The 20,428-nt window shown below is 33.7% G+C and overlaps 1 protein-coding gene across 1 annotated transcript; it reads left to right on the top strand.

Annotated features, from left to right (window-relative positions):
• The first annotated feature begins 9,445 nt into the window (after positions 1 to 9,445).
• Positions 9,446 to 20,144, top strand: LOC149425316 (trans-1,2-dihydrobenzene-1,2-diol dehydrogenase-like). The gene is made up of 6 exons (XM_089650473.1): positions 9,446 to 9,806; positions 11,714 to 11,918; positions 12,486 to 12,777; positions 13,557 to 13,803; positions 19,008 to 19,158; positions 19,645 to 20,144. Exons 2-6 carry the CDS (start codon positions 11,714 to 11,716, stop codon positions 19,764 to 19,766), a joined length of 1,017 nt encoding a protein of 338 aa, XP_089506599.1. The 5' UTR covers positions 9,446 to 9,806; the 3' UTR covers positions 19,767 to 20,144.
• Positions 20,145 to 20,428: the final 284 nt, after the last annotated feature.

Below are 20,428 nucleotides of genomic sequence, written 5' to 3'. Positions count from 1 at the left end.
TTTATTTATCAAGCAATTTTACGGTTCCATGCTAACTCAACACAGTGACTATTCAACACACTTTTAAAAAGTGATATAAAGTTATTGAAAACTATGAAAATATTTTTTGTTTTTAACCTAACCTAACCTAACCTACTTAACCCAGTTAATAAAGTTTTTGTTTCATCACTTTCCATGAATTTATATAACTTTTTAAAGATGTGATGAATTATCATTTTGATGATTTATCCAGTCACCCAATTTTACATGTATTCATTCAGTGTCCGGCCCAGCATATTTGGGGGGAAATCTTAATTAATTTTCTTATTTCATTAATTATGCTTTGGAGAGTCTGGCAGTTATCTATGTTTTTAATTTGTAATATCCACGGCCGAACTCTCAAACTTAATCTAAACATTTCCATACATCGTAAATTCAAAATATTGTACAGTACGGCGTTGCTTAGGGGCGCGCTGATTGGTCCCGGTCGATCCCTTGGCCGGCCCGGGTACCCATGGTGCGGGGGAGCGGGTCGGGGGCGAGCGGGACTCGAGGTATCGAAGCTTTACGTAAGTTTCAAAACCTACATCCCGCTCGCATATCCGACCATTCCGAAATGAGGGCTGCAGAGAGCGGTACCCTATACACCGTCCGGTACATAGTATATATTATTTTAATAGAGTAATTAGTGAAATAACACAAATTAATCAAATAAAATTTACTTGCGCACACCACGATTTTAATCTGCAACCTCCAGCTTGGAATTTTTATGTATTTTTAAGTATTTCCATTTGAATTTATTTAACCTTTCCCTTACTGTGCTAAAAAAATACACGCGTTACGGTGCTGTGTAGTCAATACACATCTCAAAATAAGCGATTTAATATCGGAAAAATATGAATATTCATAGCTGATCGATTATGTTTATTATATTTTATATCAAAAGTGATAATAATTGTAATTTAATTGCTGAAAACATGAAAAAACCATCGGCAGATGCTAAAGAAACGTGCGAGGGGTCCATATCTAACGACGGTTCGCGGCCAACTGGCTAGCGGCGCGCCTGGCACCAACACAGCTGTGCGGTCGTAGGTATCGATGGTCTTAATCATAAACTACAACTGCAGAAGTGTGGATGTCTCATGTTCCCGCATAGCGAATTAAAGCGGGACATCAATAGCGTGTCATTTCCTCGCACACTCTTCACGTATTTAGTATCATACGGTTGATTGTATTGGTGTATTTGTTCCCGATTTTTAACAAAAAAACTCTGATTTTTAATTGAATTTGAAAACTATGTAATTTATTATTTTTTGATTCAGTGCATAAATGTATAGCGGAGGAATACCTAAAATCTGAACCCAGAATTAATTATATTTATAGAGTTATTAAAGTTATTAGAAGCAATGTGTAGTAAATACACATCACAGATGAGGAAAGGTTAAAAGAAATATGTATTTTCCCTTCCCTTGACGAGATTTGATTCTGTGTTTTCATAATCAAGGAACATATTGCTCTGGCACAGGTTTCATTTGCTTTATCTATCTATCTAATATGGCAGTTGGTAGAGAAAAAAACCAGACGTTGGTAAACATTGCAATAATCTTCACCGGCTGAATAAGATTTTACAGTCTTAGATAAAACAATAATACGTGTTGATAACATCTATTGTAGGTAGCCGGTAGCCATGTGCGACTTTTATGATCCATACTTCAAGCTACAAGCTTCAATCAAACTTTTAATGAGAAAAAAATGTTATGGTAGAGTAATAATTATTCCATGTACCTAGTGTCATTATTATGACTTGTCTCTAATTATTATGATTATTGTTTTCAACTATTATTACAGTAATTACATAGGTAAAAGACAGGACTGGATTAAGCAGTAAGAAAAATAAGCAAGTGCTTAGGGCATCAGGAGACCCAAATAATTTTTTTATTTGTTCATTTACTTACGGTTTATAATGTTTGCAGAAGCATTTGTATACAGTATATTAAATGTGTTAGAATTAAATAGAAAACTCACTCTAGTAATGGAAATATTTTAAAATAGAACAAAAGTGTTTGGGAACTGGTAACGAGACAATGAAAGATGCATGTTGTGTTGTGTCAAAGCGTTTGTTAGAGTCAGTTTGTCAAGCGTTTGTGAATTGCGCAGTTGGGAGATGACGCTGAACCGATGCGGATGACACCAGGTGTAGACGGCGATGACGTGGTCGAGGCGCGGGTCAGTGAGTCGATGCCGCGTTGGTGGAGACCGGACTCGTGGATGTGTTCATAAGTGGTGAAGACGTGGAGTCTTTTGGGTACTCCAGTGTAAACGTGGTAGCCGAAGGTGTCGGCAGATGAGCGGAAAATGCAGGCCGACGACTATGCCGCGGGGCCGAGGCGCAGACCGGCGAAGTGGTCGCAGGGTCTAAGCGCGTGAGGTCAGCGCTGACCAGGAACGATGACCGGGGCCAGGGCGTTGAGGTGATCCCAAAGAGGGATATCCCACATAATTAATTGTAGTCCGTGCAGAGCCGGGTATAGGTGAGCAGGTCCTGCAGAGGCGAGGTGAAGAAAGAGCGGGACGCGACGCGGGGGAACCGGCGGTCGGTGGTCGGCCGCTTCAGTACGCAGCAAGCAGTCGCAGCGCTCACTAGTTGGTCACTCGTAAAATGCTAATTAATGACTGGCTTAGTATATCGCGGCGCGCCTCATTATATAGGCAACCGGGTGCCCTATAACTAGAGATGGCAAAATTTAGCATTAATTTTCAGATTTTTTAGCATTAACAATTGGAAATTTGGCGTTTTATAGCATTTTGAGGCATAATTTAGCGTTTTGTAGCAAAATAGAAAAAAAATGTATTTCCTGAATTTTTTTAGTGCATATTTTAAGTATTTTTGGTAAAATATATGTTTAACCTTCATTTGCAAGTATTTCCATGTGAAAAATTATAAATCATTAATTTTAATAATAAATTAATAAGGAAGGAAACTCTAAGTACGGGTCGAACACAAACACAACAAATGCAGATTGCGATTAACATCAAAAAGGCGTAATTTATTTCGCACAATTTGTGTAATGTCAAAAAGCAATTTTAGCCTACAGTACAAAAATATTAAATATTTACACATAAAATAGTCACAAAATTATAAAAAATCGTAATGTAAATATCGATTTTTTTAAATTCTCACATATTATTTTAATACCCGGTATTTTCGGTCGCGCCTATTTCGCTAAATAGAATAATTTAGCTGAAATACGGCCAAAATCACGTTTTTCGCGTTAATTCGCGAAATAGAAATCACTGGAAACACTTTCAAATGCCTTGAAACGCAAAGAAAACTTATAAATGCCCTATTTTCGAAACATAAATATTTTTTCGCGTTTTTAGTTAAAACGAAATTTTGCCATCTATACTTATAACTTTCAAAACTGTAGGTGGAAAGTTCTAGAAAATTCTCGTAGCATCGCTACAAGAATATTAACACTATATTGTCACTACCGAACTTGCTCAATGGAACGACTCCAACTGCAATAAAATGACGCCTGTAGAATCATATTTGGATACAGAAGATACAGCAGCGCATCGACAATGTTTACGGAACTAGGAATGAAGTATTGAATTCCGTAAGTCTAAACTTAAAATTTAGGGTGCACAGTTTACACCCGCGCTGTGCAAGCGGGTTCCCTACAAAGCATCGGACCATCCCATCGGAACGAGGACTAAATGGATTCGCCGGCCTGATGAGACACCGGGTCACTGGAGCCAGGATGCAGCTAATGGCCTCCGCTAACACGGTGGTGACCGCAGCCTACCAGGACCAAGCGCCATTCCTGAGTTAGCCCTGGGCCCAAGCTCACTCAAGCCCATGCCCTGTGTCACATCCATATCTTATAAAAATATTTGAATCATTTTTTCTATCATGCGAAAATACATATTTTTTGACGTTAGAAAGAGAAATAATAATTCTTTCCAGTTTGCCTCAAAATACTGGAATCCAATTATAAAATCCTAAAAATAGCAAAAATGAATAATTCATATTTCGCGCCTCTATCATAACAATCGGTTTAACTTTAAAAATTATTATTATTATTTAATTATTTTTGATTATATGAAAGTGAAGTAACAGTTTTATTACAGATTCCCCAAAAAACGAATGAGTTTTCAAAATAAAGTGTTCACTCATTTTTTCTATGATTTGAGTAAAAAATGTGGTTAGCGTTTTTGGCAACATTTTTCATGTTTGATAATAAAATTTTATTATTTAAAAATAGTAATGTTTATTTTAAATGCATACACCGGAAAGATAATTTTATTTAGTTTCTAAAACAGTATTTGTTTTAACGAAAAATAAAAAAAATAAGATATATTTAGAGCATTTGAAATACACAGAAAACATTGCAAACTGAACAAATGTGATAAATGTACTGAAGGGTTAAGCCCATAGAATAAGGAAGAATTTATTATTCTTCATAATGCCCTCTATAAGTCTTAATTCGGCCCTGGTATAAAATACTACAGGGTGACTACTTTCAAATTAACTTTTTTTTATTACTTCCTCCATAAAGTTTTTTTAATATTTTAAATACCTACCTACCTAATTTCCTGTATAAATTGTTGAAAGACAACACAATGTAACAATTCATTAAAAATAAATTATAAAAGATGCTTATATTATGCTGCACTGAAAAATACTATTTATCAATGGGTCTGGTAAAAACTACAGTATCTACCACTGCATCGTAATTTACTCATGACCATAAATTTATTTATTTATTCACGCCTTGACTTTTGAATTTAGGGGAAAGTGGTCACCATTCGTACGCGGGGCACATTCGTACAGTTAGTATAACAGAAAAACTAAACGGCACACAAACACGCCTTTGCTTGTGTACATAGACATACCGGCCGCCATGTTGCTAGCGGAGTGTCGCGTCAGTCGTACTACGGTGTATCAGCTGACAAGACGTAATGTGTTTTTGCCCGCCGCGAGTACTTTTTTTACCTAAGTTTAGTTCGTAATTGTAAGTAGGATTGTTATGTTTTTGACAAAATGGTGATGATTGATTAATGTTAACATTGTTTATTTTGAGCTTTAATTGTTAAATTTCTCAAACTAAATTAGAATTTGTATTAAGTTGTATTTTAATTTAGTGCAAAGGCATGGGGTGCATTCGGACACCCAGAAAGGGGGCACATTCGTACGCGTACGAATGCTCCCCTTTACATTTTATTAACCACCAGTATATCGAAATTCAATTTTTATGAAATAAAAAAATATAGTATTACCTTTTAAAATTATTGTGCAGACAGCACAATAACATATTTTTCCTCTTATGACGTATTTTACTTCTAACAAAATGAAATATTTTTATTAAGTCAACTTTATAATTAATATTTTATTGCAGAATTATGGTGCGAAAATATAAAAAATGGTACGCGTACTCAAGAAGTGGATGAAGAGTCCATGAATTTAGCAATTAATGATGTAATACAAGGACGGTTGTCGTATAGGAAAGCCGCGTTAAACAAAACTTCCATATTTCGAACCTTTTACTGCAAAAAATATTACAAGTGTATTTGAAAAGCCAGGTATATAGCCGTTCAATGAAATGGCCTTCAGCAATGAAGATTTCGCTCCCATTGACGTGTACGCTTCAAATAATTCGGTAAATGTGTCACATAATCTAGAAACAATTACTGTCGCTCTAGAACTACAACCTTCCACCAGCGTGTCATCGACTGATATGAATGATGCAGATATTCGTGCCTTCTTCAGCCTTCTTTGCTCCAAAATCCTCAAGACATTGTTACCGGAACTGGCGAACCTTCCACCTCTGCGGCTGAGGCACAATCTGAACCGAGTTCTTATCTTCCCATAACACCAGCAGTCATAAGACCTTATCCTACAGCCGTTAGAAATAGAAAAACCAATAAAGGAAGAAAACCAGGTAAATTCCGTATATATTCAGACACACCTTAAAAAACTGAACTAAAAGAGAGACATAGACGGAAAGAATTGAAAAATAGAACAGGAAAGGAAAGCCAGAGCCAAAGCAGTGAAACGTAGTTTGAAGGAACTTAATTCAAGACAAAAGAAAATAGAAAGCGATGAAGATTCAGAGAAATCTGAAGGATCACAATTTAGCTTGCGGGAGAGTTCAACATCTCCAGTTGATTTAGAAATGGACGAAGAGACTGATGATCGTGGTATCAATAATAATTTAAATGTAACACCAGCGAAAATCAAAGATAATTGTAATGTTTTGGTAAAGTTTAAAAAAAAGACCTCTGTTGTTTATTACGTCGAAAAAGTTCTGTCATTATTCGGGTACAGAGATGAAAATATCTTATCTTCGGAAGCAACCGGGATTATCATGGTCATTTGTTTTCCCTGATATAGAAGACATACACACTCTGTATATCAGCGATGTCGCCATGATCCTCCCTGATCCTCAACCACGAACGGGCTGATTTATTTCATTTAGACTGATTGTAAAGCTTAGAATTATCAATAAGTAAACTACTGTAAAAATAACAGAAATACTTGCAGAACTTAATAATTATTATAACATTATTAAATTTGATTTATTTAAAATTTATTTAAAAAAAATAAAATAAAATAAAAATAAAGTAAACTAAGGATGAACGAATTTTTTTATTTTTCTAAAGAAAGATTTATCGTCTACGAGTCAAGTCACATATTATTAAATTAGTTCTTTGATAAATAAATATTTATATAATAATTAATAAAAATTTAACGACTTTAATTGGCTTTTTAATTACCCTGTATGAATCTACCCCATGGCGTACGATAGTACCCCACCTACTGTACGAATGTACCCCGTACGTGGGGTACGTTTGTACAAATATCTTATCGTAGAAAAATGGCTATAACCCTTTAACCTTTTGACATAATAGTTTCGGACTTTTTTGTAACAAACTATAATATATTTGTTACACTTGGGTACATAAATTAGATAAATTCGACAATTAATCACAAAGTAAAAAAATAAAATCTAAAAAGTGTACGAAGGGTGACCACTTTCCCCTAGATAAATTATTATAGGTAAGTTGTACAAATAAAGAAGCATAGTACATAACACAATAAAACAAGAAAAAAAGAAAGAAAAGTAGGTAAAATTTAAGCATGTAGTATATATACGCTATCACAGAAAGTTCTACAAAGGAGTTCAATAAGTATAAATCAAGAGTAAGTAATAAAGAAGTAAGTAGGTTACTATGTAAGTTGTTACAGCGTTGTAAATAGTGACGGTTCTCGACTTTTTAGTCAACTAGAGTGGTGAGATTGAAAAGTATGACATTATTGAAGTTGTAGTTGAAAATGCTTATTTTTTTTACATTAACCCCGCTTTGGGATGCTGCTTCGAGGGTGTTCTTAAGGAGAGGAAGTTCTAGGAAGTAAAAAGTTATGAGGGGAGGGTAGGAATCTCGGGATCAGTGTGTCCAGGAGTGTTGTATACATATATCCCTCCACTGCGGCGATGGGTCGAGAAACCAGTTGGAGAAGTCTCCCCAAACCAGCCTCTCCCGATCTGGCACGTTACACAGGTGGTCGGCAGGTGCATCCTGAACACATCTCCCCTGATGAACCGGGCACACCTGCTAAATCACCAACATAGTGAACCACTTGGGGTGTCCTATGGCAGAGGTTTATTGCAAATTGATAATGTTTGTAATAGATCAAGCTTTTATTACGCCCGATTGGGTGTTTTACAGAACAGTTACAATACAAGTTAATACAAAGGTGTATACAAAATCTCTAAACAGTATAAAATAAAGTCCCTTTCCGCGTCTGTCTGTTTGTGCACTTGGTTCTTCTAAACTACGCACCAGATTTTGATAGGGTTTACACTATCATTTAGAGGATTTCTTCCGTAAGGTTTATATATATAATACACGCATATTATATTTACAGAAAGTAGAGAAAAGACGATGTTTTGTAAACAAGTCGTAAAAAAATTACTTTATGGCGCTTACATTGAAAACGCTGTCTAAACCTTATGAGATAAATCAACATAATGTACTACGGAATTGTATATCTTAAAATGCCTACATAAAAATATTATAAGGTTAACTACCAGCAACGCTGGGTAAAGGTCAGTTAGTTATTTTATAAATCTGTTTCAAACTTTCAAATAAACAGATTTTTAGTTTGGACCGAGTGTCGTAACATCGATTGGACAATGCTTATTATCAAGTCTGTAAATAATATGGTTACAACGTAAAACTTGTTGTGCAGGTGAATTTAATTAATCCTAAATCCTGAGGTAAGTCATCACAAAATTTATATAGCTTTTTCAAAATTAAATTTCTAGGTCAACACAACTGTTTACCACTAGCATCATTTCCATCATGGATCTTTGTGTTATATGTGTCAAAAAATATGAGGAGAAGCCATATAAAAATACTTTTTATGTTGATTGCACATCATCTCAAGTAGACTAATATCAACGGGCAGTAGACAAAGATATTTAAATATTTTTGTTGATTGCACATCATCTCAAGTAGACTAATATCAACAGGCAGTAGACAAAGATATTTAATTATCTTTAAATAAAAAAGACACAACACAGAACAATTCCATAAAATTACTGACGTCAGAAGCAATAAAACTGCAACTACTAAGTGTAAGTTATAATGTTCATTGCACTGTCACTATCTGCTATTGTTGGGTTCCCGCATTTCAATATTATTTTACAGATTATACAGGGTGTAGTGCTATAAAAATCATATCATATCTTTGTTCTTCGGTCAATATAAATTTATTTATCATATGGGCTTTTACAAACATATGATATGTGCATAATAATTTAGCGGAACATTACTAAAGATACTTCTATAATTTGTTAAAGAAATTATGAAATAAAACATGATGTATGTTTATTTTAGCCATCCTATAACTTAATTCCCTGCACAGGAGTCCCAACTGCCCAGACTAAGAACAGTGAGACTACGGCATCCCCAATTGGGGTATGTTGTGAGGATGAAGATAGTGAGGAGGGGAAGACGATAGGGAAAAGGAAGATGTGGAAGGACCTGGCTATTCAGATCTGGTCACCAAATACAGCCAAAACCATTTCAAGCAATGTTTCAATTCTGAATGGTAGTCTTACACCAGGGCGATACTGAGAATATTATCCACTCTGGAATGTGCCGCAAATATACTACATATTATTTTAAATGAGCAATTTGTGAAATTCCGCGACCTCCAGCTTGCTAGTCGAGAGCCTTACACGTGAACCACGGAAGACATCAAACTGCAACTGCATGTAATCTAGGTACAATAGAGTCTAAGTATTAGTATAAATCCTGTAATTTTGTGCTTTTCGATTGATATCTAGGTACATAACCATGTTAATTCAATATTATAAACAAAATAATATGTCAAAAGCATTATTATTTATTGTGTAAGGTTACAGCATGTATAATTCACAAATCTGCAATTACTGAGTACAGTAAGCAGTACCTACCTACTGGTATGGAGTTGTCTCATCACCAATTACATGTACATATACTCTGAATGTGTGATAGGGTGATAACGGACAAGGTAAACAATTAAATAATGTGATAAGTGTGTTGCTTTGGTTCACAGTATTTTTACATTCAGCCACTCGAGTTTGCGGGGTGATTCTCTGTTTTTACTGATAACTTCTCAAGTGTGTAAAGATAAATATCTAGGATTAAAAGTGGATAAAATTATTGAAGTGAAGAATAAATTTAATTGAATTATTACTTTATAAACTATTGATGTTTTAAGAATATGTAAGAAAAATTGTGTCACTATCAAGGTGTGGTACTAACTAATAAGAAAGGTAAATAAAATTGAAAGACTATTTTTCTTTTGGTAATGCATAGCCCATATTGGGATTGTTTTGCTACTGGTGTATATAAGATGGACTTTTATATTGTAAAAGTTAAGATAAAAAAAATCTGTACTTTCCATTTCTTCAATGACTAATATCCAGGCGGTTTTATCAGCAAATATTCAGTAACAAAGAATTTTGTTGAGATTAATGGTAGAGTGATAAGAGAGATTATAATTTTGGGCTTAGAGGTTGCGGGTTCAAAATCATGTGAAGATCAAATAAATGTTTTTGGTGTGTTTTGCCTATGCATGAGACCAGCATTTAAAGCGGAATTTAGTATGAAATAGCTTTAGCTATGTCTAGTAACCAGCATTGAACAGGCAAGAGTTCCAACTGCTCTGAATTGTCCGGAAGTAGTGTAACTATGGCATCTCCAAATGGAGTGAAGGTTGGGAAGTACCTGGCTATTCAGATCTGATCACCAAACACGTATAAAACTTATTTCAAGAAACATTTCGATTCTGAACGATGGTCTTCACCACAGCAATAATGAGACTATCTACATATCTGGCGCAGAAGATATAGGTTCTATGAAGTATTTTATGTTTATTTAATGTGAAATATCACATACTATTAAAATTAGATTATTTGCACACGCTGGGATTCGAACCCGTAACCTATGGATTTGTAATCGACATGATCCCTCAACCACGGAGGTCATCAAAAATACATGACACTTTAAGGATTCTATGTTCAGTATTTAAATAAAATATACATTAAGCGTTAACAGATTTAATTACATATTGATTTTATAATCTTATGAATAGATTTAACTAAAAAATAGAGTTTTTTCATTAACCTAGTAAAACAACTATATCTGGTTGCAAGATGCATTAAAGAATTTATAAATATTTTAAATAAAGTAGTTACTACTCTTATCAATATTTGTTTCTTATCATAAGTCATTGTTTTTTATCAGTTGTAAAAATTATGAACGCATTATAAGACGTACCTACGCCTATATAATAAGCTAAGAGCATAAAAAAAATGGATTAAAGCAATCAGTTTGAAATCTTTGCGATGAGGAAGGTTTGTTAGCTGTCACTATTTCTAAAAATGAATTCATTTAAAATCAGAGAATGTGAAATGTGAAAGAGTGCAATATTATTTTAAAACAACACATTTTTAGGATTGTGTGAGAGTTTTTCGAAGCTAGTAAGTCATTTTTTTTTGGCAAAAAGCCAAAAAAAAAAACACTGTTAGGCAATTACCAAAATATTGAAACTACCTACCGCAAGTGATTCAACTTGTTTTTAATATAATATTATATGTTCAGAAACTCGAGAAAAAAACGTTGCCAAGGGATTTGTTGTGCTTTAATTTTGGTTTAAAAAAGTAATAAACAATATCACAATTCATTGTAATTAATATCACACAAGTTATGATGTATTGTCACCATTGTAATAACATAATATTATTGTATAACAGCCATTGATGTATTTTTAGTCAATGATAACAGCACCTTTTTCAAGTGTCACAACAATTTATGTGTGTGTGCAAAATACATTGTTTATATATAAAATACATTGTTTTCCATTCAGTGTTTTCTATTTTCTACCAAGTTGATTTATGTTTCTACCTACAAATATATTTTAGGTTAGGACGATAGGTACATTAGAGTTACCAGTGATAAAAAAAATACATAAATATATATTATCTTCTGGATGTCGAAAGTAGGTACCTACGTCTTTAAGAACATCTGTGCATGTGGCCAAAAGTGGAACCAATTGAAAATTATTAAACTTTTTCATAATCATAATATCTGCAATAGTGATTCTCTACAGACAAGTTTCAATATCAGCAGCCAACATTATTTTAGCCTTTGAATATCTGTAATTTGTTTTGGTTTTCAGATGGGGCTAATAAGGTGGGGGATTGCGGGTGTGGGCATGATGAGCCATGACTTTGTGACCGCGGTGGCAACTTTGCCAGCGTCCGAGCACCGGGTGGTTTCCGTCGGAGCCAGGAACCTGGACAAGGCTAAGGATTTCATCTCTCTCCACAACATAAGGAATGCTTATGAGGGGTACGAAAGCCTAGCCAAAGATCCAGATGTTGGTAGGAATAAGAATTTTATCTTCTGAATTATAATGACTTTTTTTCATGTAAAGATGTTATCATCACATCGTTATATCCATGGCTTTCAAAAATAATGCTTTCCACAGACTCTGGTCCCTCACCGTTAATCTCCAGTCCTCAGACCTTTCCGTCCTATTCCAATCCTCTTCCACGCAGTTAATCCACCTCTTCATCGCCTGGGTCACTTCACCGGGTCAGAGTCTTGGTCTTTATTTTTAATGTCCTATCATCTAGTATTATTTCTACATGCTCAGCCCATTGCAATCTTTGGGACCTACAGAAACTTACGGTGGTCTTATCCTTAATTAGATTTACATGTTCAGTAGAATTTCACTTATTCGACACTTCAGAGTGTTGCCACCTTCAGTAATCTAACCAGGTTCAAGGTGAGAAAACAATTGTCAATTATTTTGGTAAACAATCGAAAAACATTATGTTTTCCTGCTTCTAAGGGTAGAAGAAAATGATTGGCTATTTAATTACTCGTAAAAAGTGATAAAAATAAGTAGCATCGAACAAAATTTATTAATTTATTTCTATTGACAGATATTGTTTATATTGGAGTCATCACTCCTCAGCACTTTGAGGTGGCCAAACTGATGTTGGAACACGACAAACATGTTTTGTGTGAGAAGCCGATGTGTATGAACTACCAAGAGGCCAAGGAATTGACAGAAATAGCAAAACTAAAGAAGCTATTCTTCATGGAAGGAGTTTGGTCGCGGTTCTTCCCCGCCTACGAGTCTTTAGACAAACACGTGCAATCAGGCTCTATGGGAGATGTGTTACAGGTGAATGCACAGTTTGGGGTGCCCATGAGCCAGGACGAAAGAAATTCGTAAGTATACCATATAAAATTATTTAAAAATAAATATTGTGTTAACCTGTTCTGAGACAGTGAGAGGTGACAGGAATGTATAATAAAAATATATATTTTTTTTTTAATAAAATAATGAGTAAAATCTCAAATTGTAATATTTAATATTGTCTTCAATAATTAAAAATATTTTAATACAAAATTATTGACAGATTAGGTAGTGTTCAATTTAAATATGTCAAGGAGAAGATTTAATAAAGTAGGTAGTGTGTAAAAGAAGAAAACTAGTACTTTTTTAGATGTACGGTTAAAAAGACATTAAATAAAGTGAAAATGTAGGTTAGTACTATTAGCAATGTATAAAAATAACAAGTTCTCTTTCATGAGGTTTTAAATTTCCTTGTGATCTTTTCTCATTAGCCATTCAATGACGTTTTTGTTGAAGAAATACATTTTAGTTGTTGCTATGGTCTGTAGTGGCAGTTTGTTGTATGAGTGAGGCACTATATATACATGGAGTCTTTGAGCAAAGGTTGTGTCATACGTTTCGGTACCAAAAGCCTCTCTTGTGTTTTGATGAATTGATAATTATGTATAAGCAATAATTAATCACCCGAAATATCAATACAAATTGAAAATATCTCTTGAGTAAAAATAAATGCCGCCAACAGGAATTGAACCCGTATCTTCTGATGTCCGGTCAGGTGTTCTGAAACCACGGTACCTATTTTACATAATTTGTGAAAGAGCGGTAAAGTAGTAGGGGAGGGTAAGACTAAAAATATATTAATACATTTCAGCTTTATGGAACTTGGCGGTGGTACAATCCTCGACCTGGGAGTGTACGTGCTCCAGCTTGCACAACTCGTGTTCAAGTCGGAGCCCATCAAGGTGGTGTGCGGGGGCCACGTGAATGCCAACGGGGCCGATGAGGCCATGTCGTGCGTGCTCACTTACAGTGGGGGGCGCACGGCCTCACTCATCACGCACTCGCGGGTCCTGCTGCCCAACGAGGCCACCGTCGTCGGCACCAAGGGGACCATCAAGGTGGGAAATTTTCTAATTAATTAATTAAAAAAATTATAGATAAAGAAGCGGTGTGCTGCCATTTTTCTTCAGATTTTCCAAAATATTTTTTTTTGGATTGTATTCTCTAAATATTATAAAACAAAGTCACTATCTGTATTTGTCAGTTTGTGCGCATAGTTCTTCTTATTACACAATGGATTTTGATAGGTTTTTCATTATCATCTAGAGAATTTCTCCCGGAAGGTTTATATATATAATTTATTTATTTATTTATTTATTGCATCTCACTATCCATAAAACACTTTTTTTTTTCGCATAAAAATCAACCTCACTAGGACTGGGCCTGTATCGAGGTTCATAATTTACATTATAGTGAAGCAAACAAAAGAGTAATCACAAACATAAATTAATTCTACATACAAACACAAAATATTTCAAAATTAAAGAAAAAAATAAGTATTAGATGTGTTACCAGATGGGTAATTTGACAGTATATTGTAACAATATTTGAACCATAACTAATCATTATTCAAAAGAAGAAGCAAAGTAGATAATAAAGACAGATAGGGTGACATTCAGTTTTTAGTAAATGGGACTTATATAAAATCTTATTATTTAAGAAAGGACAAGGATGAAAAAATATTAAGACAATTGTCTGTCAATACAAAAATCTTAATTAATTTTTTAAATTTAACTAAGGAATTGGTAGACTTAATATGATTTGGAAGAATATTAAACATAATTGGTGCCTGATGTAAATAATTTCTTTGACCAAAAGAAGTTTTAGTATGCACAGCCACAAAGTTCAATGTAGAGCTAATTCTAGTTGTCCGCATTTGTTGTGTTCTTTCAGCAAATTTAATATTGATAAAAAATCGACAAAGTATTTGAGTGATATATAGCTGTTTTATACACATAACATTACATTCCTTATAAAGTAGGTTGGATGGATAACAGAATTTTTTTTTGTACATTACTTTAAGGATCAATTTTTGAGTAATATTTAGTGGTTCAACATTGGACTTGAGACATGATCCCCAGCATACTATGTTATAAGAAAGTCGAGATTGGACTAAGGCAAAATAGACAGTTTTTAATTTCTCTTTGTCCAATATGTGTCGCAGTTCTTTAAAAATAAATGTAAGTCTCCTGATATTTTTTGTTAACATATCGATATGGTGATTCCATCTTAAAAATTTATCAATCTTTACACCTAGATACATGATACAATCTACACTTTCCAAGGGTTGGCAATTACAATTTAGCAGACAATTATGTATAATTAGATTATGAGTGCCAGAAGGCTGACTCTTTGATGATATACTAAATGTCACATATTTAGTTTTTATTGTATTCAAAGTTAAGATGTTATTATTCAGCCAACTCTTTACTGCTCTTAATCCTAAGTCACATTTGTTAAAAGCATCTCTCCAGGTTTTACCCTCAAATATTAAAGCAGTATCGTCTGCAAAACTAACAATGTTACCTGGAATATCTAAATTACACAAATCATTAATGTAGATTAAAAACAATATTGGTCCAAGCACACTACCTTGCGGAACCCCAAAAGAGATTGGTTTGCTATTGCTTAAATGATTATTTATCTCTACTTGTTGCGTTCTATCACTTAGATAGGAAGTGAACCAGCCTAGTGCTGTACTATGAATGCCAAGAGAAGATAATTTTTTGAGGAGTAATCCATGGGACACCGTATCAAATGCCTTTGATAGATCTAAGAACACAGCCAAAGCTTTGTTTCCATAGTCTAACGCACTAATGACTTTGGACAATACCCTCAACACTGCATCACTTGTTCCTATATTCTCTCTGAAACCAAACTGATTGCTAGAGAGTATATTATATGTTTCTAAGAATGATACCAATCTCGACTTAGCCAATCTCTCTATTACTTTTGAAAGAGTATTGAGTAAGGATATAGGTCTGTAATTATTGACATCTAGACGATCTCCACCTTTAAAAAGGGGAATTACTTTAGCTTTCTTACAATGAGAAGGGAACAACCCACTCTCGAAGCTAATATTTACAAGGTGAGATATGGGACCAGCTAATTCGGATACATGCATTTTATACACCATAACACTTAAAGAATCAATACCGCACGAGAAAGACATTTTTAAATCATTTATCACATTAGTGACTTCAGAAATGCTAGTTGGTTTAAAATAAAAATTGTCCCCTGTAACGTGATGTTCAGATTTAAAATCATTCACAAGACACATCTCACTAGTTTTATTAGCACTGCACAGATTATTAGCGAAGCTTGGACCAATGTCACTGAAGAAGTTATTTATATGATTAGTAATTGTATTTGGACTCTCTTCCATTGAAGTAATAATATTATTAATTTTCAATTTTTTTATGGTAGTTTGTTCCTTTTGTAGGTTGATAGCCTCCTTTATAATCTTCCACTGTTGTTTAATGTTACCATTGACTTCATCCAATTTTCTTCTGTAGTATGCTTGTTTTGTTGTTCGTATTATCTTTGTACACCAATTCCGATATCTTTTATAGTATTCCAACAGTTCTTTGTTATAGATTTCTCTTCTACATTTATTGTGCAATTTATCACGTGTTCTGAGGCATTTGATTATTCCAACATTTATCCATGGTTTTAGATATTTTCTGTAATGTTTCTCAATTTGTACTGACGTACAACTTTGCACATGAGTTTTCAAACATTTAATGAAATTATCTGTTGCCAGATTGACGTCTTTCGTTGATAGTACTGTATCCCAGGATTCCTCCTTTAATTTGGTCTTCAAAAGGTTGTTGTCAACAATAAGTTTCGGTTTTCCATTACTATTTGAAATATTTTTAAGAGTTAAGCTCATAAACTTCATCAAAATTGCAAAATGGTCCGTTATGCCAGTAGTAAAAGCTGCTCCCTGTGGTTTTAATTTTGATTTCGCCATAATATGATCAATGCAACTTGATTTGTTAGGAGTTACTCTTGTTGGTGAGTTTATTATGGGCTTAATACCATGAAATGCTAGAAGTGATAGATATTTTTGTGTTTTTATGTTCTTCAAATCTAGAGTATCAATATTTAAGTCCCCACATAATATAATCTCTTTATATTGCAATGATACAGAGTCAAGCAATTCATCCAATGAATCGAGAAAGTTATCTATATTAGTCTGAGATGGAGACCGATATATAGCTATTAAACATATTGTATTGGAAAATTGCATTTTTAAGCAGTTGGCGTTGGGGAGAGAAATTTCCTCAACAGTTACCTGAATGTTTTGCTTTATATAGATAGCTACTCCATCATTTTGCAAATTGTTCATCTTTGTTTTGTAGACTACATACTCAGGAATGATAGGCATATTTATCAAACTGCCCAGCCAAGCTTCTGTGAAGACTAGTACTTCTAGACGATGATTAATGCAATCAAGCATAGTAACAGTTTCATCAAAATTTTTGCTTAAACTTCTAATATTCATGCACAATAAAGAAAATTTTGAATCCCTCAAAAAATTTTTGCAAGAATGTGAATCTTCTAATGTTATGTTAGGTTCATTATTGTCAGCCAAATCAATTATGTTGTAAATATCATCCATTTAATTTATTTTTTTAGATAAAAATGACAGTCTCTGAGTGATGATTAAGACAATTGATTCAAGTCATCCGCGTGTTTAATGATTAGAACTCTTGAGGATTGTTCCGGGTTCTTTTTCACACAAATTTTATTGTTACGAAACCATACAAATTGAAACTTAGCTTCTTTAGCTTTTTGTTTCGTTTTCCAAAGAAGGTTTTTTGAATAAGAGGATAAAACTTCACCAATGAATACTTTACAGTCCTTCAATTGCTTAATTTTTTTGCGTGCGTTAAGAAATTCAGATTGGGACTTGTCATCTTTGAAATGAATGATCATCCTCTGAGCTCCAGGTTTATTGATAGATTTATCAGGATATTGAGTAATTTTATTGATTCTACCTGGTTCAATCGGAATGTCAAGTTGTTTTATAAATCTTACAACGGTTTCCACAGAATTTTCTCCCATCAAAGTTTCTACACCAGACAATTCAGCACAATTATAGCTTATGTTTTGTTGCTCCATTTCAGCTACACGAATTTCTAAATTTTTAATTTTTAAATCTTTGATAGAATTTGCATTTTCTAAGTAATCAACATTTTTTTTAATTGCATCATGTTTCCAATATTCATAGTGATTTCATCATATTGTTTACTGATAAATTCAATACTTTTTCTCATATCGGATATCTCCGATTCAAGATTTTTTTTCAAAGTACTCGATTCGAGTTCAATTTTGGCAAAAACTTGTTGCTTAAAATCGTCCATTTTTTTATCCATGTATTTAACAATTTTTCCAAATTGATCCTCATTAGATGGAGAATCCAATGCTTTTGATCTAGTTTGCACTAGATTCTGATTGCTAGGCATTGTATATAATTATAATAATATGACTCACAAATGGCAAATTAAAGATGGTCACCCCACAGACTTAATGCTCACTGGTAAACAAAGTGTAATATGGCAGGTACAAATTTATTGTTGTGAATACTAAAAGTAGTAAATAGTGGAATATCACAGAGCAGACGTCTTCACTCAACAACAGTATTGTCGCAACTGTAAATAATAAATGTATATTATATTTATAGATAGATAATAATAAATGTATATTATAAATGTATATTACAATAATAAATGTATATTATATTTATAGATAGTAGAGAAAAGTCTCCAAGCAAAGCCGGTTACACATCAGCTAGTAGTAGATAAATTGTTCGTTCATGTGGAAAAAGTTTCTTCTTGGATCGTTGTCAAGTGAATGGAGTCAAGATTTTCTGTGTCCAGTAATCTGGTATTTTATTTAAATGACCTGCCCATTTCATTTTTGGGACCTTTAGAATCTTACAATGGTTTCATATTCAATTAGATTCTCGTGTTCATGATTAATTTTAATTATGCACAATCAATTTTCAAGCGTATGTTCAAAATTTCTTCAGCATTCAAAAAGACTGCTAATTTCCAAAAAAGTTACTTTCGTTAAAGAGTGTCTATGGGTTTATTACTCTACATTGTCTATGTTACTATGGTCTTTGTAATATTTACCGCTTCCTGTTACTTCTACTTGTAAACCTACAATGGAAATACAATAACCAGCTTAATCAATATCATTATCACGAGTTATTCTTATTTATACGTAACAGATATCTTTATTATTAATTTAGCTTAAGGAGTTCTGGGCTCCGACAGTATTCCAAACATCTGCAGCAGACATAACCGAGTGGGACCTCCCTCAAGGAGCGCACCGTTTCAACTTCCACAACTCTGCTGGACTGAACTACGAGGCTGAGGAGTGCCGGAGATGCATAAATGCTGGTACGTAAATTAATAAAATAGTGGTTCGAAATTACGTAAATACATAAAACGAATTTGCGACTTACATTTTGTATTCTCATTAGTCTCTCTCAAGTGTGTCTCTCTCGAGTGTCTCTCGTGACAGCTTGAAAGAGGGGGAACAATGCAGGTATATAAGAGCGTGCAAGGTTATCCTGCCTCTCCTCGTCATCGTCTGTCATTCGAGATAATATATTGTGTTAACCTTTCCAATGAATCTGTCCCCCGTATAGCACATTTTGACACAATGCATTCGTTGCAATGAAACTTCACGAATCACATAAATATGCTACACACGTACGGGGATAGCAACCGATGGATCACATATACGACAGTCTATTGACTATTATTTTGCCATCCCAATATCACAGTAAAATCTTCAATGTCCCTCAAACAAAAGGCACAGACATTACTGTAAATACCCGCAGTGAACTGACTAAACATTCTCAATTAAAATTTATTTTCCAGGTTTACTAGAAAGCCCCAAGATGACCCATGCTGAAAGTCTTATCCTGGCTAAAATAGAAGACACACTCCGCCAGCAACTGGGAGTTGTATATCCTCAAGATTCAACTATCCAAATAATGTAGAACATTAAAGTGAAGGTGTTAGCATTAAGTGTAGTACATAATATTATATTGAGAAAAAAAAAACACACACAAAAACTGTTATAATTTTTTTGTTACTGAATGAAGGTATGCGTATACAAAATGTTAAAACGCACTGTGAAAACATAATAATTTGTAGCCATGTACACGCAATGACCATTTGGGTTCATATTAAAATGAATGGTGTGACTAATGTGACTACATACATGTATATGGATAAAAATGTTTACATCTCACAGAAAGTTTTGAATTTGCATATACATACTTAAAATAATATATCAGCTGATTTCTCAAATTAAGGAAAAATGTTTAATAATCAAAGGCTTATTTGGTATTACAAAATAATATTTTAAACATAATAAAAGTTTATCAATAAAATAAACAAAAACAAAAAATATTATAATATAAGTTGGTGTTACAAAAGTAATGTTTGTACATTCAAAGTTCAAAGGCTTTTTGGTTTCAATCAGTTATTGCACTCTACTATAATACAAAAAGGAACAATACATTCAATTTGCATCTAATATCTAAAATAATTCATCATGCTATAGGTAAATCACAAAAAACAAAATGGCTCCAATAATAATGAACAAATTAAAATTCATTCAATAAATCAATCAATTTTCTAAAATATCCTACCAGTA

Source organism: Hesperophylax consimilis, chromosome 3, assembly GCF_061612785.1.
Source record: "Hesperophylax consimilis isolate HC1 chromosome 3, BYU_Hcon_1.0, whole genome shotgun sequence".
Taxonomy (NCBI): domain Eukaryota; kingdom Metazoa; phylum Arthropoda; class Insecta; order Trichoptera; family Limnephilidae; genus Hesperophylax; species Hesperophylax consimilis.
This window is presented reverse-complemented; position numbering and strand designations above follow the sequence as displayed.